This window comes from Lissotriton vulgaris, chromosome 11 (assembly GCF_964263255.1).
Source record: "Lissotriton vulgaris chromosome 11, aLisVul1.2, whole genome shotgun sequence".
In the NCBI taxonomy this organism is placed as follows: Eukaryota; Metazoa; Chordata; class Amphibia; order Caudata; family Salamandridae; genus Lissotriton; species Lissotriton vulgaris.
The window spans coordinates 876,649,410-876,671,559 of record NC_141699.1 but is presented as its reverse complement, the minus strand read 5'-3'; the positions used below and the strand labels follow the sequence as shown (position 1 = coordinate 876,671,559).

Below are 22,150 nucleotides of genomic sequence, written 5' to 3'. Positions count from 1 at the left end.
CACCACAATGGGAAGGAAAAACTGCACAAAGGAACTAGAACTCAATGAATATAAAAAACCAAGTATCATTTAATAAATGTGTCAACATTTATATTAAAAACAATTAATGAAAAACATAAATGCAATACAATAATACAAGGAACAGGTTAAATAATATTTACATAGTACATACAAAATACATTTATTAAAATAACTATTGTGACGGTGGCAATCTATATAGTTCGACACGCGTTTCGGCGTTGTGAAAAACGCCTTCCTCAGGAGCCACAAGTAAAATCACGATATGCGATGGCCAGGTTATTGCAATCAAAGAAGCCTTGTTGGGGTTGAGCGCTAATAAATCCTGATATCCCACCGACTTGATTTCTTAATGCTTATCTTAAGAACAATTATTGAATCAAAGAATCGGAGAAAGCATGTCTGTATTCTTCGAGCCCACAGAAAAAGGATGTCAGGGGTATGCAATCAATAATGTGTTCACTTCGAAACCGATTCTACGAAGTGTTCTTTAAAATGCAAAAGCAAGGAAGCATAAATGCTGCCGACTTATTATGGTTAAAGTGGATAGCGGCTGGAGTTTGCCGGCGAGATAAAGCTTGTGGGAAGATATATCGCCACGCTGGATTCGCACTTCGGGAGTAAACAGTGTCAGTGCCGTGTAGATCAACCTGCGGGAGCCGCATACAGGATAGCCGCTGGCGTCCCGCAGCCGTTGAGAAGGTGAAACGAAGGCTTCTTTGATTGTAATAACCTGGCCATCGCATATCGTGATTTTACTTGTGGCTCCTGAGGAAGGCGTTCACCACAGCGCTAAAGCCAGCCCTACCTTTCAGTTAGGGTGGCATGTAATTTGAAATGCAAATCACAGCAATTACATGCGGGTAGTTTAGGTTCTAACACCTTATGAGGCTAACTGAGGTTAGTAAAGAACTTGGAAGCAGTGATATTCAAAATGTATTTTTACCCCCTGGATGGGCACCTGAGGTCGAGTGGAGTATGTGAACCACAATACAGAGAGTGGCCTGGTCACTGATGCTCAGCTGCTCCTAATCTGTAGAGACTGTAACACATTTCACTTACATGAAGTAATCACTAGAAAGGTCGTTGAAGAATGTATGTGCTGCTGTATATCAAGACTCATTTTGAATTTGAAAAGATCCAATATGAAGGGTAAGGTTTTCACAACCTTTTAAAAAAAATCAGGTTTAAGTTTTCTGAATGGTCGTACTATTTCAGATCCCCCTGGACAAAACACACATTGACGTTGTGTTAAAGGCTATCTTACTGACTACTAGGGTTGATTGATCCCTCAAGGTAGAAATGTGTGGCGGATATTGAAATTATCAAAAGAGTGGAAAGTGATCACGAACCCATAGCAGTAAGCCTTGACATATAAGGCAGTAGCCAGAGAGGATACACAAAACAAAACCAGGTAGAATACCACCCAAAGATTGTCCCGTCCAATGTCAGGGAAGCAATAGGGTGGAATTATGAAAAGTATCGCAAATAAATTCCACTATTAATATACTATCCATGTTTCATAATATACTCCTGGATACAACTATAGGAGGAGTTGATACATTGTCTATGTTGAAAGGAGTCTAGAATTGTAGGTGCATATTCTCTCCAGCAGAGGAATTCAAGTGTATTAGGGTGGTGATATGTAGGGTGATTTGGATAGCTTTGTATCAATGGGGAAAGGATCACTTGTCCTGCGAAAAACTTAGGTCTGCAGGTTGGTAACTGGGTGTCTCCCAAAAAATGACCCTCATACACGTGTGTTTTTAGATCGTTTGCGGTAGCGGTATATGAGGTGTCCCCGCTTATATCACACGTGCGTGCGTAATCATGGGGTCAGTTCATTAGTGTATACCCTCCACCAGGAGGTTTTACCTTAGTTTTAAGGCAGTAGTGATCGTGGAAAGGGGTGGTGATAAGTGATTGTAAAAAAGGCTGGACTATCAGAACAAGGAATTTATTTAAGTCTGGTTTCCAGCTTTGATTAAAAGAAAGGTCGTGCTGCTACTGAATTTGTTTATGGATTCAAGCGCACTCAATGGTCATTTAAAATGGTCGACATGTTTCAGCTGTGATCGACTTATTGGTCAAATAGCTTTCTTCAGGACCAGGGGGTGAGAATTGTGAAATAAGTGTTAGAATAGGTAAATTATAACCTGATTCTTGAGGTGAAGAGAGGTCTCATTGTACCTCTTCGTTTTTAGCTATTAGCTTCATCAGGAGGTGGAGGTTGTGAACAAGGCGGTAGCGCTTGGGCAATCGCGTCCTCGCTCGCAGCATGTGCTGTCTCTGCCTCCGTCCACCCGGAAATGCAATATACTCCTGGATACAACTATAGGAGGAGTTGATACATTGTCTATGTTGAAAGGAGTCTAGAATTGTAGGTGCATATTCTCTCCAGCAGAGGAATTCAAGTGTATTAGGGTGGTGATATGTAGGGTGATTTGGATATACATGCCAGAGAGAGATACCTCCAGGATAGGACTGTGGTATACAGGTGGGGCTGCACGTGTATAACAGAGGATCATTACTCTAGGTCCAGGTACTAATTAATTTATAGCTAGAGTAATGTATGCTGATGTGGAAGGGTGCCCCCCTCTCCAACCCTCCCCCACCCAGTTACAAAATGTAGCTGTGGGAGTGTAATATACTAGAATGAAGTCACTCCAAGGCAGTCAGGCCTTCACTGAATATGTACATTTTGAAACAGTTTTCTATTCAAGATGGCACACAAAGGACCATTAGCACTATTATTATTTGCTTTCCAATTAAACAGCCCCGAAAGAACTAATGCTTACCTAGTTCGCACTGCACTCCACTAAAACCATCCAGACAGCGACATGAAAAGTATCCTGGGAGATCATGGCAACTTCCTCCGTTCTTGCAGGGCTCGGAATCACACTCATTTATCTCTGTTCCGATTCGAATCAAAGAGAAAACAATTACTCTCAGAGCATAATCTGCAGTGTGTATCACAATGATACCTAATGTAAACATTCAACATTGGGTCCTGGTACAGTCCTGGATTAACTCTATGTTTAGTCATCCCTCATCAACAGCATAAGAGAACTAGATACAAATCTATGTTATGTACATTTGCAACCTTAATGATGCCTTTCAGATCATTTACCTATTCTATAGCAGAATCCCAGAATTAAAGATGACATTGCTTTTAAACTCTGGGGCACACCACTAATGACTTTTGCATCTGAGTGCTCTGACACATACATATTCTCTATTTCCCTTCGTTGATCTGAAAAGCTTATCTCTGAAATAATCTGTGCAACACATACCTAAGCTAGTCAACTGTCCTGAGAAAATTGACTATTGTACCTATTCCTTCAAGGTCTAAATGTTATGGCGTTCTCACAAGCTTTTGTCTCTATCGGAAGGCATGTGTAGTGGTCGTTCAGTTGTCTTTTGCTAACTATTTCAGGATTACATTCAACAGAAGGGGGAAAGAAACGGGTTCAGATTTTTGGGCTGTATTTTTGCAATGCGAAGCACTGACACATCACTCAGGACTCATGCATGTTGCTAGCCCTAAGATATTACTCTTACTGGACATTCTCTTTATGCATTTGGTAAGGAGACCAGAGGGTCACAACTGCCTTTTGTTAAAGATTCTCAAACAAGTGTCTGTTGAGGGATCAATAAAAGCCTCGGAATCGACTCCACATCAGCATTGTGCATTCTTAACTCTACCAACAACTCTTTTTGTCAGATAAACTCTATTAACATTAAAGATCACATCAGGCATTGAGTTAAGGGGTAACACAAATATGACTAATGCCCAATAAGCATACCTGCAATTGATAGGAGCGTCAGAGTAACAATATTTCGGTTTTTACAGACATCACTTTGCAATCTCGAGAGCCCCTGTTGATTCTGAGGTTGACAACAGTTGGACTAAGGTGACACGTATAGGTATGCTGATGAAGTTCAGGATTTGGTTCAGGGACAGTTTCCACTAGGAGACAAGATTGGTATCCTTCCTCGGGGGTGCTGGGCTTGTAGGATTGCCTATTACTTTGAGTGATACCGAATGAAGACATTAGACCGCAGTGCCCACTCCCTGTAGAAGAGGTAGTGGTCTAGCTGTGACATACTTACTTACTGCCCATTATACAAACCAGCATGTAGGGCAGCAACGAAAGAACTCCACTTTTGTCTTTTAGCATGAATCTGTACGGTGCCCCAGCTATGGTTCAAGGTCTTCATTTCTTTTTCCAGTTTGACTACAGGAGTTCTTTGGTCAGCCTCACTTCTATTTGCTTTCTTGGATCAAGTGGAGTGCTGATTTTGTGATGGAGTCTTGTTCTATTCTGAAAGTGTGTCCTATCCATCTTCATCTTTTTCTCATAATGATGGCAACCATGCTTTCCTGCTTGCATCTGGTGAGCAGTTCCTAGTTGGAGATAATTCACGGCCAGCAAATGTGCAAGATTCTTCCCAGGTTACTGGTGTGGAAGGCTTACAGTTTGGTGATGTCGATCTTCATCATCTGCCACCATTTTGATCCATACAAGAGAATGGAGAGAACACAGCTCTGGTATAGCCTTAGCTTTGTGTTGGTGCTGTGCTGAAATGAACTCCACACACTGTTCCGTATCCTGAAGGCATTCATGGCTATATATGCAGTCTGTTCTTGTTAGCATTGCCTGTCCCTCCATCAGGTCTAATAGCACTTCCTAGGTAGGTGAACGCTTCAGTCTGGCTAGGTCTCTCCATCCACTTTGATTGGTTAAGGGTTTGCTTTAATGAGTAGCATGACATCTGATTTATTTGCCTTGATCGCTGTCACATAAGAGCAGCCAAAAAATGGTCTAAATAGGGGAAATTGGGGGCGTGGTCAAGATGGTGGTGCGGTAGAACGCTCGTTTTCAGGCTCCTGCCCATCGTCCGCCTGCGACAGCACAGCACGGATCCCTGTGGGGCCGTTCAGCGTGGGACCGGACTTGTGTATACTGGGAGCGCTGGCCGGCCCGGTTTGAGCCTGTTTCTGGTGTTCTGGCGGCTGCGGAGGAGGTGGGTGCGGAGAGGCAGACCCGCTCGCCCACAGGAGTGTGGCCTCGACAACGCGGTGGTCCGGGATCGGATCGCCAAAGCCAGCTCCTTTCTTCTCTGTCAGCCGCACCGGTCTCCAGCCCCCATATTCGACCAGCGGAGGGGCTCTGTGGGGCGCAACTGTGCTCCGGAGTCAGGAGAGAGTCCTGGGCCTGCCTGACGCACCAGTCCCCGACCTCCAGTGATCGCGGCCCTACTGGCACTCCGGCGGCGGCAGTCGTCTACGCGACCTCGGAGATCCAGGGAGAGGCCTAAGTGACTACACGGCCACGTCCCTGCGCCGGATAGCGATTCCCCCGGGCCCATCCGTATAAGGGGGTGCTAACCGGCCTCTGAAGCAACCGGCTATTTTTGCAGAGGTGGGAGCGCCTGCCTGGAAAGTGTCCGGCTGTTTTGTAACCCTGGAGAGGAGGCCTCACCGTACCCCCTACCGAGTGCGGTTTGAGTGCTGCTTGCGGCCCGGTCCTCTGCGTCATAGAGCCGGACCGCGCCGATTCCCGGCTTGGTGTGGGGCAGGAACCCTGCATTGCATCACCTGGCACAGCAGCGGAGCGGGTGAGCCCAGAGCAGTTTGGGGGAGAATTGCGGAGTCAGCTGCTTCACCGAGCTACGCCAGCCGGGACATCTGACTGGGGCCCACCCGGCTACTCCACAGGCCTGAAGGGAAGGCTTCACTGCGCCCCCGGCGAGTGCGGGTTGAGTGCTGCTCGCGGCCCAGGCCCCTGCGCCATCGGGCCGGGCCGTGCAGATTCCCGGCTTGTTACAGGCGGCGGACCTGACGTCATGACGGTTTTGGATAGTAAATCAAACTATTCCCTATCCTACAGCGCCCTCCAGCGCAAGTTGCGTTGTAAATCCTGCGTTGTAAAGGTACTGCGTGGAAAAAGTTTTGTTGTAAAGGATGTTTCCCATCATGACACGTGGCAGGACAACGCCACAGGTGAGACCGGGGCTCCTGGGGCCAACCTGACGTTCACACCGCCTCCCCACACCGTGCCTGCCGGGAGCTGTACCCACAGTTTGCCACATTGTTATTCCTCTACACACTGGAGGGTGTCGGCCTGGAGGCTGTGGTCTAGTTCTGGCCCGAGCACACAAGGCGCAGCAAGCTCGCGCATACCGTAGAGGAACAGTGGCGGTACGGTGGGGGCTGCGGAAACGTGGACATGAGGCCTGGTGGCTCGGGTTCTGGGCCTACACCCCATCGAGTGACCCAGGTAGCAGGCCACCACCACTAACTAGCACTGACCTTTCCGCCCGGCACCCTGCATCTACCACGCTACGCCTGCCCCTGAGGCCTCCGGGATGGCGAGAGTCGAGGAGGGTCCGCAGCGGAGGGCACGAGCACTGAATGGTGCACCCTCCTCCGGCCTGGCGTGACTGGGAGGTGGCTACCTCTGCGATCTCCGTGCCCGGGATCTGGGCGACAAAGTGACGTTGGACCCTGAACCTTGGTACACTCTGGGACACTCGTGATAGACTCTCACTGCCTTGCGATACGCCCTCTGCCAACGGCCGCCCCGGCTGATGGACACGGGCCCAGGAGGGTTATAGCTTTCGCACTACCAGGCGCTCGAGCAGTGGGTGAGCATGTCCAATGCCAGAAACGGCAAGGTGAAGCCCCTGAAGGACATCTTTGGCCGTTCACAGTCCATTTCGAACATGGCTACTACAGAGCCGGAAGCCGGGAAAACCAAACAGCCCACGACGTCGGGGGACGAGCCAATCACGTAGGCTTTTCTGGAGTCGCTTTTCCTCACACTGAGGGAAGATATCCAGTCGGTGAAAGCCGAATTCGCCACAGAACTGAAAGACGTGCGCCGAGATGTTGACAGTATCGGAGAGTGGGTGGCCACACTCGAAGAGAAGAGTGATACCACGGTCACGGACCTGACGACGTTGCAGCAAGAAGTCATCCGGCTACAGGACCAAAACGTTGATATGCAGATGCACCTGGAGGATATTGAAAACAGATCCCGCAGACATTGCATCCGGATCCAGGGGGTGCGGAGCTATGAAGACACTCGAGACTTGTTTGCTTTCGCCACGGGCCTCTTCTGGCATATTGTAGGTGACTCCCACGAAACAGACGTCGTCTTGGACAGAGCACACAGGGTGGGACCGCCTCGAGGCCCCAACGCACAACCGGCAGATATATTAGTGTGTGTTCAGGACTTTAAGACTAAGGAAGTTATCCTGTCCAAGGAGAGATCCCTTCACTCGATTTCTTTCCAGGGTCACTCCCCGGTACTATATCAAGACTTGGCTTTGATCACACTACAGAGACATAGATAGTTTCGCTTTGTGACTGATCATTTGAGACGCGAAAGAAAAGGAGTTAGGTCCTTGGGTGGGACTGAGGGAAGGGGCTGGACCGTATATAACTGACAAAAGCGAGAAAAAGTGCCCACACCCTCTTGTATAAGTATAGAGCCAATCAAAAGAATACCAAGTGCAAATTTATGAAACTCGGTAAGGTACTTTTATTTATACCTGTTACTCACATTATTTTTGGATTATTTGTATAAGAACTTTTATGTTTTGGCAGAAATAGATACACACATATTAAACACGTTCATCTACAATTGATAAACTTTTCAAAAAGAAAAAAACAAATTTAAAACAGTACCGCAATAACACAGAACATACACATTATAAACAAACAGTTCATGAATTTTGTCAAAGTGAATTAATATTTATAGACAAAACAAAGCAAAGTGCGACCAAGAGCAAAGACAAATTATATAGATGTCAATAAATCACTCAATGATACTAATGGCTCTTGTGAATGTGCCAAAAAAACAAATTTAAAACAGTACCGCAATAACACAGAACATACACATTATAAACAAACAGTTCATGAAATTTGTCAAAGTGAATTAATATTTATAGACAAAACAAAGCAAAGTGCGACCAAGAGCAAAGACAAATTATATAGATGTCAATAAATCACTCAATGATACTAATGGCTCTTGTGAATGTGCCGACGCGTTTCAGGTTCGAACAGCAAGTTTTCGAACCCTCACCAGGGCTTTGTTAGTTTGTCTGTGTAAAACACAAAAATAATAAAGTTTTATTGAAAAACTGAGTGCCTCAATCTGTACCATCCTATATTAGTGAAAACGATTGAAAAATACCTGTATCAATCGAGTAGTGCGTTTTTATTAAATGAATCAGGGGGACAATGCTGCAAGCTTCCGATCTGAAAAGAACGAAGCATAATTTGTATCAGGGCTTAAACTCGTTTAATTTCGCCGATATAGTGTGGGAAAAAAGGAGTCCCATTACTCCACCTACCTCACTACGCATCATCCGACGCCTTGTGAAGAGAGGAGGTTGTGGTCTTTAAATCAATCGACCTGATTTGGAAAAAATGATGAACTTGTTACACAGCCGTGTAACATAGCGAACCAGGCGGGTATTAACCAAAACTTAATGAATCCCATACCTTCTTTTATGTTTCAAAAGTGGAGAAAATATCCTGTAGGTGCTGGCACTATGCTTCGATGAGAAAGCCTATTTAGAAAAATGATACAGAAACGACTGCACGTCAGATCACAGCCGCCGAAAAAATTGAGCGCTTCTTGTCAGTGGATAGAAACAATCAATTGGCACTCTGTGACATACCTGTAATCCGGTTTGGATTCAGGTGCACGTTTTTTTGGCAGCCCACGTACTGTCCGTATATTTCTCAGATGCTTGGAGCCCACTAAAGTAGAACACAGGGTGGGGGAAGAAGAAACAAGTCCCCGTGAGTTTCGAGTGAATTACGTGCATATAAGCTCTCATTGAGCCGGATTCATAGTTCCTAAGGACTGACCTGTGTCAGTCCTTAGGAAACATCATGCAGTGGTGGCGGTATATAGATGATGTCTGGCTCCTGTGGCAGGGGAGCCAGACTGATCTGAATCTGTTTCATGATTGGATTAACACAAGACACAATGACATCAAATTCTCAATTGAAGCAAGTTCTACCAAAATGACCTTTTTAGATGTGGAGGTCACCTGCAGAGATGGGGTTCTTAAAACCTCATTACACAAGAAAAAGACTGACAAGAACACCATCTTGCACCATAAGAGCTACCACCCGAGGAACCTAAAGGCTAACCTACCGTATGGTCAACTACTGCGGATACGCAGAAATTGCACTGAAATCAGTGACTATGACCTCCATGCCGAGACATTTTGCCAGGAGATGATCCACAGAGGGTACCCCAAAAAACTCCTTAAACACTCTTATAAACGAGCACGTTACACCCCACGTGAGAGTTTGCTAGAGATAAAAGAGAAGAAAGAACTTGACCGCCTTGTGTGCGTGACCACTTTCAGCCCCGACACCCACAGAATGAGACAAACGATCTTGAAAAATTGGCATGTGTTAGAAGGACTGGAATGTCCTTTCCCTCGCCCGATTTTTGCCTATAAAAAGAGCAGAAGCATAGGACAGCAAATCGTGAGAGCGAATCTGACTCAGCCGAAACCCAAACATGATATCCTGAGTTGTTGGAATATGAAGCCAATTGAAGGGCATCATAGATGCGGAAACTGTGTGGCGTGCTCTGACACAATTGAGGGGAAAGAATTTGAGCATCAGGGAGTCAAGTGGAAACACACAGGGTTCTCTAACTGTAAGACCAAAAACGTTGTATACGTGATAATGTGCCCTTGCCAAAAAATCTATATTGGCAAGACAAACCAACAGGTGAACCTGCGCATTAGCCAGCATAGATCTCGGATCAAGAAGAAAATTCAAACTGCGCCCATGGTAGAGCACTTCATGGAAAAATCGCATTCTGAACATGAATTCAAATGGACAGTACTATTTACAATAAATGCAGTACAGCGCCCCACGGATGTCGACAGGGTGTTACTTCAAAAGGAAGCTTACCTTATTTTGAAATTTAACAGCACATTGACAGGTTTGAACACCATGTCTGAATTGGCTAGACTGTGATGGCTGTATTACCTGCTTTGGCATATGGCGGTATAAAGAGATGATTCTTGCTTTCACCACAAAATGATTCCCCCCCTACGCCCCCCTTCTTTTTCAATAATCATAGGTGTATGGCTCAGTTTTTTTCAATGGCACAGCTACACTGATAAACATGGGTTTTCGAGTTATAGAGCCTTTATGTGTCTCGAAACGAGTCAGGACTACGATTCCCATAATGCCAAGGGAGTAGGAATTCTCCGCCCCTGCCTTTAATTACCAAGATGGTGACCGCCCGCGGTCTTCCATACGAGTGGGAACCTTGAGAAGGAGAATAGCGAGTGACGGCTAAAGACACACAGGTCAGTCCTTGGGAACTATGAATCCGGCTCAATGAGAGCTTATATGCACGTAATTCACTCGAAACTCACGGGGACTTGTTTCTTCTTCCCCCACCCTGTGTTCTACTTTAGTGGGCTCCAAGCATCTGAGAAATATACGGACAGTACGTGGGCTGCCAAAAAAATGTGCACCTGAATCCAAACCGGATTACAGGTATGTCACAGAGTGCCAATTGATTGTTTCTATCCACTGACAAGAAGCGCTCAATTTTTTCGGCGGCTGTGATCTGACGTGCAGTCGTTTCTGTATCATTTTTCTAAATAGGCTTTCTCATCGAAGCATAGTGCCAGCACCTAGAGGATATTTTCTCCACTTTTGAAACATAAAAGAAGGTATGGGATTCATTAAGTTTTGGTTAATACCCGCCTGGTTCGCTATGTTACACGGCTGTGTAACAAGGTCATCATTTTTTCCAAATCAGGTCGATTGATTTAAAGACCACAACCTCCTCTCTTCACAAGGCGTCGGATGATGCGCAGTGAGGTAGGTGGATTAACGGGACTCCTTTTTTCCCACACTATATCGGCGAAATTAAACGAGTTTAAGCCCTGATACAAATTATGCTTCGTTCTTTTCAGATCGGAAGCTTGCAGCATTGTCCCCCTGATTCATTTAATAAAAACGCACTACTCGATTGATACAGGTATTTTTCAATCGTTTTCACTAATATAGGATGGTACAGATTGAGGCACTCAGTTTTTCAATAAAACTTTATTATTTTTGTGTTTTACACAGACAAACTAACAAAGCCCTGATGAGGGTTCGAAAACTTGCTGTTCGAACCTGAAACGCGTCGGCACATTCACAAGAGCCATTAGTATCATTGAGTGAATTATTGACATCTATATTATTTGTCTTTGCTCTTGGTCGCACTTTGCTTTGTTTTGTCTGTAAATATTAATTCACTTTGACAAAATTCATGAACTCTTTGTTTATAATGTGTATGTTCTGTGTTATTGCGGTACTGTTTTAAATTTGTTTTTTTGGCACATTCACAAGAGCCATTAGTATCATTGAGTGATTTATTGACATCTATATAATTTGTCTTTGCTCTTGGTCGCACTTTGCTTTGTTTTGTCTATAAATATTAATTCACTTTGACAAAATTCATGAACTGTTTGTTTATAATGTGTATGTTCTGTGTTATTGCGGTACTGTTTTAAATTTGTTTTTTTCTTTTTGAAAAGTTTATCAATTGTAGATGAACGTGTTTAATATGTGTGTATCTATTTCTGCCAAAACATAAAAGTTCTTATAAAAATAATCCAAAAATAATGTGAGTAACAGGTATAAATAAAAGTACCTTACCGAGTTTCATAAATTTGCACTTGGTATTCTTTTGATTGGCTCTATACTAATACAAGAGGGTGTGGGCACTTTTTCTCGCTTTTGGTCATTTGAGACAGCAAGGGATTTCGTATTCCTGGGGACACCCATTTCGCCTCATCTTTCGATTCAATGGCAAATTGCACCAGTTAAGCTCGCTAATGGACACCTGCCGCCTGCTGGGCCTGACTCCACCGAGCGAGGAGGGCGACACCGGTGGCCCAAGTGTGGGTCCCAATATCTCTCCATCGGGCTGGCAGCGTCATACCAGGAGGCGCCGCCCCGGGAGACCGCCGGCCTCGGAAATTGCTCAAAACCAACGAGAGGCTCTAGCTACAGCTACAGAGGCCCTTGCTGGTGGGGGTTCGGAGGACAAATGATGGCCCCGGAGTGCATTTACATCTTGGAACCCAGCTGATGCATCCTGCTGTTTTTGGGTGGGTAACTGATCACCACTGGGTATGGGTTCCCAAGCAGTAAGGCCAAACCCTGCCTTAACTAGTAATAACAAACAAAATGCCAATACTGCCAAATGGTTCAAAACACCTATTTCATTCCGTGCATATGAACAAAACTATATGCAAGAGAGAGTTTTATCATTGCATTAATCCATTTAAATTTGCATTTTATTTACAAGTTTTTTCTTTTCTGTATTTTTTCAAAAATATTTCATGTTTCAACAAGATTTTTTTTTGTGAAGCACAATACAAAAACATACATAAACAATATCATGAAAATACTTACTCTTATACAACATTCATACTGAAAGATATTTCAATCATACTCCAAACCCAATCATACAACTACCAGTCTAAAAAAACACACTTTTTTTCATTTTATATACAATTCATATATAGGAAACCATAGGTTCTTATTTGTGAATGTAACTCTCTTAAATCAAAAAGATTTTTTCAGTTTTCTTAAGGTTTCCACGTAAAGAAACGTAATCTGGGAAGGTCTACGCGTTTCGAACTCCTTGGTTCTGGAGTTCTCGTCAGGACCATAGACTCTCCAAGTGCGAGTAGAATGTGCCTCATAAATTCATCACTTTCCGCGAAGCGGGACCACTGGTGAGAGTGTGTCTTTCTCCTTTGTTTCGATTAGGTTGCTTGTACACGCCGTGAATGGGAGTCCGTTTAGGTTCGGCGAGCGGTTCGCAGTGCGCCTTTAGTTCGCAGTGTGCTCCGTTTAGGTCCCGTCTCACGGCGCACTGCGAACCGCTCGCCGAACCTAAACGGACTCCCATTCACGGCGTGTACAAGCAACCTAATCGAAACAAAGGAGAAAGACACACTCTCACCAGTGGTCCCGCTTCCCGGAAAGTGATGAATTTATGAGGCACATTTTACTCGCACTTGGAGAGTCTATGGTCCTGACGAGAACTCCAGAGCCAAGGAGTTCGAAACGCGTAGACCTTCCCAGATTACGTTTCTTTACGTGGAAACCTTAAGAAAACTGAACAAATCTTTTTGATTTAAGAGAGTTACATTCACAAATAAGAACCTATGGTTTCCTATATATGAATTGTATATAAATTGAAAAAAAGTGTATGTTTTTTTAGACTGGTAGTTGTATGATTGGGTTTGGAGTATGATTGAAATATCTTTCAGTATGAATGTTGTATAAGAGTAAGTATTTTCATGATATTGTTTATGTATTGTTTTTGTATTGTGCTTCACAAAAAAAGTCTTGTTGAAACATGAAATATTTTTGAAAAAATACAGAAAAGAAAAAACTTGTAAATAAAATGCAAATTTAAATGGATTAATGCAATGATAAAACTCTCTCTTGCATATAGTTTTGTTCATATGCACGGAATGAAATAGGTGTTTTGAACCATTTGGCAGTATTGGCATTTTGTTTGGTATTACTAGTTTTTGGGTGGGTGGCGGGAGGGGGTATGTCTCTCCTCGTTGACCATACCATGGACCCTAGGTGGTTGTTCTTCCGGTCGTCTTGGGACGACGGACTTTCTTCAGAGACTGTTCTTGTTCATAGCGTTTTTGGGTTAGGGTGGGTTGGGGTTTTTTTGGGTGGGGTTCGGGGGTTTTCCTTTTCTCCCCTTTTTGCATTTTTTTTGGTAAAATTTTTATTTTGAGTTACAGAGGAAAACAAACATAGGGCTTCGGAGGTGCCGCACAGTACCCCACACAGGGGGCAAAATCAGAAGTCATAAAGCATTAGCGTCCCAAGACAACATAAGCATATCCAGTCCGAGAACGAAGAATCAGGTATCTAAAACAGTAGTGCAAAAGGCTCGGAAAGCCTGTCAACTGGGCCAGTACAGTACAGATAGTCAATATATTAACAGGCCGGCCCCCGATCCTGCATATCCAGGCAAGCAGGCTATGTTCCCAGGTAATAACACCTCCACAGCCCTGAAAACCAGTACATTAAACTCCCCCCCCAAGGTGGTGACTCCATCCATACCAACACTCATACCCTCAACCATACTAGACTTGAAAGAGGTGTAGTGACCGCAAAGAAGCAGGACATACAGCCGAAGGCAGCCCCTTAGAGAGGAAAGTAACCAAGGGACCCCACTGATACTGGAAATTCTTGAATTGGCCAAGGAAGATGTCCGCCACTCTTTCCATGCTTAGCAACCTCCAGAGTCGCGCGTGCCACAAAGAGATCGCCGGAGCTTCTTTCTTTTTCCAGGCAGCGGCCAACGTGAGCTTTGCAGCTCCGAGACATAGCCACAAGATCTTTTTATCCGCCCTGGTCTGATACTCAAGTCCAGATTCACGCAAATCTTAAAAAGACATAGGCCATGGAGTCCTCAATGGGATAAGCAAGGATGTCCCTGATAAGCGAGAGAATTTCCTCCCAGTACGGTCGGATCACCGGGCAATCCCACCAGGTGTGGCGGAAGTCTCAGAGGAATCCGCATCCCCTCCAGCATTTATCGGAGGTGGCCGGATAGATGCGGTGGAGCCTGGTTGGCCACATATACCATTGCATGACCGTCTTGAGGTGAGCCTCCCTCAAATGTAGTGAGTGGTTAAATGTTGTCAAGTCCCGCCAATGCGCCGACCACTCCATATCCGAGACATCTCTCCCCAACATCTCTTCCCATTGCCCCATATAGCGAGGCCGAGGCGCCATTGTCGATTTAAGCAGAAGCTGATACAGAAAGGAGATGGCCCCCTTCATGGCAGAGGTCCGTAGTGTGAAGGCCTCAAAGGGCGACGGTGGTCTCGTAGCCGCCTCCAATATCCCAGGCGACGTGGCCCAGTGAAGCAGCTGAACATGACGAAATTGCTCAGACCGGGGGACTCCATAGTCCCTCATACAATTAGCAAAAGTGAGAGTGTCCTGACCATGAAACAGATGGGTCAAGGCTCTGCAGCCTCCCTCCCTCCATACGTCAAAGGGCCCCTCATGAAGCGCCGGCGGGAAGGCCGGGTTGAAGTGCAAGGGCGTGAATGGCGAGGGGAATGTAGTCCAGCGGTCGTCCGTGGCGACTGTATCCCAAACCTTCAACGTCGTACTCGTAGGAGTACTAATATACGCGTTGAGGGGGTGGTCCTTTTTTGGCTTCCAAGCCAAGTCCCATATCGACCTGCCAGCCACGCTCCGGTCCTTATGCAGCCAATGTTTTTCTGATGTTTGCTGCGACCACTCCACCAACACTCTCAGCTGTGCCGCTTTGTAATAGAGCTGCAGGTCAGGAAGCCCCACTCCACCCTCGGACCTCGGCCGACGTAAGACCGCAAAGGAAAATCGCGCCTGACCCCCTTGCCATACGAATCGCATTATCCGAGTCTTGAGCCGCCGAAAAAAATCCCCGTCTATGGGGATAGGCAGTGCTTGAAACAAATACAGATATTTAGGTAGGAGAACCATCTTAATGGCATGGATTCTGCCCAGCCAGGACAAAAATTTAGGTTTCCACCTATCTAATTCAGCCCGGGTTTTCGCTAACAAGGATGGAAAGTTAGCCGAGAACAGTCCGCCCACTGTCGGAGTCAGATGGACCCCCAGGTAGACGATCGAACCGGCGGCCCAAGCCAACGGTGTCAATGGCCGCACACGATCCACCTCAGCCTGCGAGAGAGTGAGATTCAGGATATACGACTTGCTGTAGTTGACCTTGAAGCCGGCCACCTCCTCATATTTCAGTAAGACCTCCCTAATACATGGCAGTGAATGCTCCGGGTCCGCTGTAGAGAATAAAATATCGTCCGCGAAGAGCGAGATTTTATGTTGCTCCCCTGTGAATGGCAGGCCTCGGATCCCTTCATGTTCCCGCACCGCCACCGCCAGTGGCTCGATGCTCAACGCGAACAAGAGGGGGGACAGGGGGCACCCCTGTCTAGTGCCGCATGAGTGTGGAAAGAACGCCGACATATGGCCATTCACCGCAACCCGTGATCGGGGGCAGCAGAAATTAGCCCTAACCATGGTGATGAATGTCTCTGAGAAACCGAAGGCTGTCATCGTGTCGAACAAGAAACCCCAGTCCACCCTATCGAAGGCCTTCTCGGCATCCAGACCCACAAGTACCGCCGGTATATGGAATCTGTCTGCTTTTTCAATTAAATGAACCACCCGCCGCGTATTGTCGTGAGTCTGGCGCCCTTTTATGAAACCGGATTGATCCGGGTGTATGATCGCCGGCATTAAGTCCTGCAGCCTATGCGCCAGGATCGCCGAGTATAGTTTGGCGTCTATATTGAGAAGCGCTATGGGGCGGAAGGAGGCACACTGGGCGGGATCCTTCACTGGTTTTGGCAAAACTGTGATCACCGCTTCCGCCAAGGAGCCAGCAGAAGAACCGGACACGGCCATGTCGTTAAAAAGGGATACCAAAAAAATCACAAAGTTCGGAAGCCTATGATTTATAGAAAATGGCGGTGTAGCCATACGGTCCAGGAGCCTTGTGAAGTTTCAAGTTCCTGATGGCCTCGAGCACCTCCTCCCTGGTAATCGGGGCCCCCAGCAACCCATTCCACTCCCGTGATACCTGGGGAAGGGGCAGGCGCCCCAGATACTCTCTTTGGGCTATCGTGTCTAGCCCGTCCCCCATGTAGAGGTCCGAGTAGAAGCGGCCGAAAATGGCCGCTTTCGTTTCATCCCGATGTTGCAACACTCCCGCCGCATCACGAATCCCTCCGATATATTCACGTTCCCTCCTATCGCGTAGTTGACGCGCCAGGTGCCTTCCCACCTTGTTTCCACAGGAGTAGGATTGTCGTCCCAACCTCAATAGGGTAAATTCAGCCCTGTTATTATAATGGGCTCTCAATTTCCCCCGGACCGCCGTCAGAGGTCGAAGGGTCACTCTCGAGGGGTTGAGTTTATGCGCCTGATCGAGGGAAGCCAGCTCAGCCTCCAGGTCTTCCCTTTCCTTGCGCCGCAACCGGTTGAGTTGCGCATTGAGGCCCAAGCACGTGCCCCTGACGGACGCCTTAAAGGCGTCCCAAGTATTGGAGACTGAGGTATCGGATGCTGGATTGAGCTAAAAAAACTCCCTTATAGCCGTCCGCAGCGCCTTATTAGAGGTATCATCCCGGACCACCGATGCCGGGAAGTACCATTTCCGCTGCCCGTCGCCGGTCGATGACCAACGCAAGGTAAGCACCAGCAAGCTGTGGTCAGAAACTGAAAGGGGTAGAATGGCAGAGTCAAGGACATCTCCTCTAAGAGCCTGGCTGAGAAATATATGGTCCAGTCGTGAGTATGAGTGGTGTACATGAGAGAAGAATGTGTAATCCCGTGATGTAGGATGAAAAAAACGCCACCCATCAACCAGCCCCAGCTCCCCAACCATCTGCTGTGACAAGGTAGAGAACACACCAGTATCAGCCCTGTGAGCGCCGGAGCAGTCCACTGCCCCATCCCACACCAAATTAAAGTCGCCCATGAGAAACAAATGCCCGTCAACAAAGTCACCCACTTTTTGCAGCAGGCTATGCAGGAACTTATTTTGACCAGCATTGGGGAGATACGCCACAACGAAAGTACACAACCTCCCCTGTACAAGCCCCTTCACCATCAGCTAACGGCCGTCCTTATCGGTGCGTATCTCTACAGGTTGAAAGTGCAGCGCAGCGCGAAAGAGGAGAGCCACCCCTCGATGCTTCGTGGAGGCAGAGGATCTGTATACTAGGGGATAAGCTTTATGCTTAAGGCGCAGCTCATCCTTGCGCGCTAGGTGAGTCTCTTGAAGCCCCACAACATCCAATTGGTGGTCAGTTATATATTTCCACACCTTCTGTCGCTTTTGCAGGGAATTCAGCCCCTTAACGTTCCAAGTCCCTATGCTAACAGGCATGATAAAGCGAGAAACAGGAACCGTCTACAGACACCTTATCAGACCCCCCTCCCTCGCCGGAAGGTCCCTCGGCCACAGGCAATATAGAGAAGGGTCCCCAGACACCCCCCCTCACCCCGCCATCCCAACATAGAATCAACTGCAAGTTTGTCATGCACCACCCCCACCACATGCTCACCACCTCCACCTTCACACATTCACGCAATACTCGCCATAGCTCGTCCGCGTCACCACCTCCGGCCCCCCCTCCCCCCGCAACTCCCCAAACCTTCCCCCCAAGGCCCTCCCCCCCCCGGGAAAACCCAAACACAATATTGTACAAACCAAACCACACAAGAAGGAAGGACCAAACCTCCCGTGAAGATGACAGTTCAGAAGGTCCAAAAAAGTCCTCCAGGAGCCGGAGGAGAGACACCAGCCGGTGCCTCCCAAAGACCACATACCGGGGCGTCTTCCCACAAAGTACAAATGAACCCACGGTACCTGCATGGTCATGTCCCTCCGGCGCCAGTCAGATCACCCTCCACAAATCACGCCGCCCCGGAACCAAGCTGGGAGGCCGACAACGTGGCAGAGGCAACCGAGGCCACCGCATTGTCTCTTTCTTGTAGGCTGGTAGTCCTGTCAGGCATCCTCCTCCCTACCTCCCCACCCACTCTGTGCCAGGAGGGGGACCTCCGCCGTCCCCTCGCAGAAGGGCTCCCATTGCCAGGCGAAGATTCCGGTTTGTCGATGCCCAAGAGATCCTTCGCCACCTGAAGGGACCTGATCTGTTCAAGCCTGTTTTGCCATCTGAATATGATGCGGAATGGGTGGCCCCAGGAATAGGCGATGTTGTGCTCCCTCAAGAATGCAGTCACAGGTCGGAACTCGCGTCGCTTCCGCAGAGTGGTAGCTGCCAGGTCCTGGTACAGTTGAGGGTGATGACCACGAAACTGGAGAGATGGAGCCTCCCGCGCCTTCCGCAGAATGCGCTCCTTCAACTGAAAATCGTGGACGCAGACCAGGATGTCCGGCGGAGGGCCCCCTCCACGCCTAGGAAGCCCAACCCTATGGGCCCTGTCCATCTTGATTTCGCTAACTTCTTCGTCGCCCAAAATCTGTAGGAACAGCGCTAGGACATAGCCCCTCAGGTCGCCAGACTCCCCGTCCCATGGCACTGATCTGATGCGGATGTTGTTCCGCCTGGAGCGGTTCTCCAGGTCCTCCGCATGTGCCTGCAGGTCCAGGTTTTGTTCCGTGAGGCGAAGCACATCTTGTTGCAACTGGTGTACATCATTCGCTACATTAAGATCATGGTCCTCCAAGGTAGCCACCCTCTCGCCGACACCATCCAGATCCCTTCTCACCTCCCTAAGGTCAGATGCGAGTTGAGTCCGTAGTTCGGAAATGTCTTCCTTAATGGATGCAAAAAGCTCTGTCATAAATGCTTTGGTGGCTGGTGCCTCGTCGTCCCTCGATGCAGACGAGGAACTCGCCCCCGGGGACGGCGGAGGCTGGGATCCCCTGGTTAGGCCATCCTTGCCATTCTTCCCTCTCCTTGGATTGCCCGCCATCTTGGGACTCCAAGGCTCCGGGAGGCTCCTCTGGTGGTCGTGCACAGCCTCCCCAATATGTGTGAGGTCTTCAGAGCCAGGTGATGCCCACCGAATGTCGCCCCCGGGCCGGGCCTCCGATTGTACCCCCCACCGCCGGACCACTCCGTGCCTGTCCTCAGTGCGCTGGGGCAGTCTCAGCAATTGTGTACCTCTCTCCGCTGTTACACCTAGGCCTTTCGGTATCACCTCCCAGCTCTCTGCCCATCAGAGTGTAGGGGGCCCGCAAATGAAAGGGATCCTCGTAGCGCGGCCAACCCAGGCCTCCGCCGGTCCTCCCACTTGATGGCGCCAAGTGCGTAGCCACACGCTGTGCCCCTGGCCGAATCCGCGACAGAGCCTAGGCCGCAATGTTGGCTCCCGGTCCCAGCGCCCTCGCCGCAGCAGCAGGGGTGTCGTGGCGGCTCCACCACGGCAGCAGGTCCAGCATATCCCTGGCGCTCCTTGCGCTAAGACCACTCGTGGCCGCAGTCCGCCACGGGCCCCCCAAGATGACCGCTCCGCAGGGTGAGTCACACCGCCCCCACCGGCTCTTCCCGCTTCTATGGCCCAGCCAGATCGAAGTTCCACTCCTGCGCAGCGTCCGCCGCGTGCTTCAGAGGCCCCCTCCGCTCTCCAGATCGGGGGCCTGTGCACTTCCTAACCCCCTCCAGGTCGCTCACCTCCGACTGCGTCTCGACTCCTCCGCTCCGCTGAGCCGTGCTTTGCTCCGGCGAGCCCTAGGCACCCCAGGGCTCCGCACTGCACCGCACACCAGGGGAGGGGGGAGGGGGGGAACCGCCCCTCGATAGCGCCGCCGTCTTCCCCCGGGCTCCGCGCTTGCAAGCGGACCCGGCCTCCACCTCGTCACGCCTGCCTTCGGCCTGCACTTCCAGTCCGGCGACCTCCCCTACGCCAGTCCGGGGTCAACCAGGCCTTCCTCCGCCGCCGTCTCCGCAGCGGTTCTCTCCCTCCAGACGGCTCCGAGGAGCGAACGCGGCCGCCAGGAGTCTCCCCACGTGCACCGGCTCCTCTCAGCAATCGAAACCGCCGGGCAAGGCACGGTTCCGGGGGTGCTATACAAAGCTGTTCAGAAGCCGCCGCCGGAAGGACAGCAAGGTGCGTCTCACTCCGTCGCCATCTTGGCCACGCCCCCCCTTTTTGCATTTTGTTGGATGGGTCCCCCTCTCCACATATTCCTCCACCCGCTAGCGTGCACCGTTCCCGAAGCCAGTACTGCTGTCTTCCCCCTGCACGGCTCCTTTGCCTGGCTTGCTGGGCGCCTGATCCAGCTTCCCTCTGTTTCCAACGCTAAATGGCGCACAGGCCGCTTAAGATATTGACCCTCAATGTCCGGGTTCTGAATAACCCCACCAATCGTTGAGCAGTCCTGAATTTCCTGGAACACTCAGCAGCCAATATTTGCCTCCTACAGGAGACCCATGTGCTACACAAAGACCAACACACGATGAAATCCCGAGCCTTCCCCATACAGCTATTCTCCTCACTAGCCGCTAAGTCAGTGGGGTGGCAATTTTGGTTTCCCGCCCCTTTCACGGCAAAGTGGTCCAGAGGGAGGCAGAGATCAAGGGCCGTCTGCTCACGTACCAATTCCTAGTGGCGGGTATGTCCCTCATATTAGGCTCGGTATATGCTCCCAATGAAGGTCAGGACAAATTCGTACACACTGGACTCATCGCTGCCACCGCCAATTTGTAGAGGCGCCTACTATTGGGGTTGATTTGAATCTTGTCTTTGACAATCTTATTGACCGCTCATGCCAACGCACTAGTCAGGTGGGGGCCCTCACCCAGGCTGGTTTAGCACATATCCAAGACCTGGGTCTCGTTGACTTATGGCGACGCTTTCACCCCCATAGCCGGTCCTATACCTATTATTCAGGGGCCCACAAGACATACACTAGGCTGGACCATTTCCTGTGCTCCACCCCGTTAATGGCATTGGCTATGGAGGCCGACGTCCTCACTGCGTCTTTATCGGACCACTCCCCAGTCACTGCCTCTTTCTCACTTCCATACACTCACACACCACAGCAACACTAGCGCCTTTGTGACTCGCTTTTGCACAAGACTTCCATAATTGATCAAATTAAGACCACTATCTTGAACTATCTAGCCCTCAACGCCAATGCGGACACCTCATTGGCGACACAATGGACTGCCCTGTAGGCCGTCCTACGGGGAGAATTCATAGCCATCTCCTCTGCTATCAATAGAGAAAGGGGCCAGAAGCGAGCCGAGCTTACACAACGGGTGGCTGAGCTGGAGCGGATGCACCAGCGCACTGGAGCAGCCTGGGCCTGGCGTCAGCTTTGCCCAGAGCGGAAACAGCTTGCGGCGTTGGACCAGGACAAAGCTGAATACGCAGCCCTCCGCCTACGCCATTCCTACTACACCGGTGGTGATAGATGTGGCCGCCTTTTAGCTGATAAACTACGAGAAAGGAGACAGAGGTAAGGAGTTCAAACTATACGTACACCAGGAGGTGACCTTGGCTCTGACGACGTTGCAATAGCAGAAGCCTTCCAAGACT

The 22,150-nt window shown here is 48.8% G+C and overlaps 1 protein-coding gene across 1 annotated transcript in view; it reads right to left on the bottom strand.

Annotated features, from left to right (window-relative positions):
• The window catches only part of SNED1 (sushi, nidogen and EGF like domains 1), a 2,960,801-nt gene that overhangs the window by 1,055,225 nt on the left and 1,883,426 nt on the right, over nt 1-22,150 (bottom strand). The window contains exon 18 of the mRNA XM_086944023.1: nt 2,817-2,930. Coding sequence (XP_086800149.1) covers nt 2,817-2,930 — 114 coding nt within the window. The remainder of the gene's footprint in view (nt 1-2,816; nt 2,931-22,150) is intronic.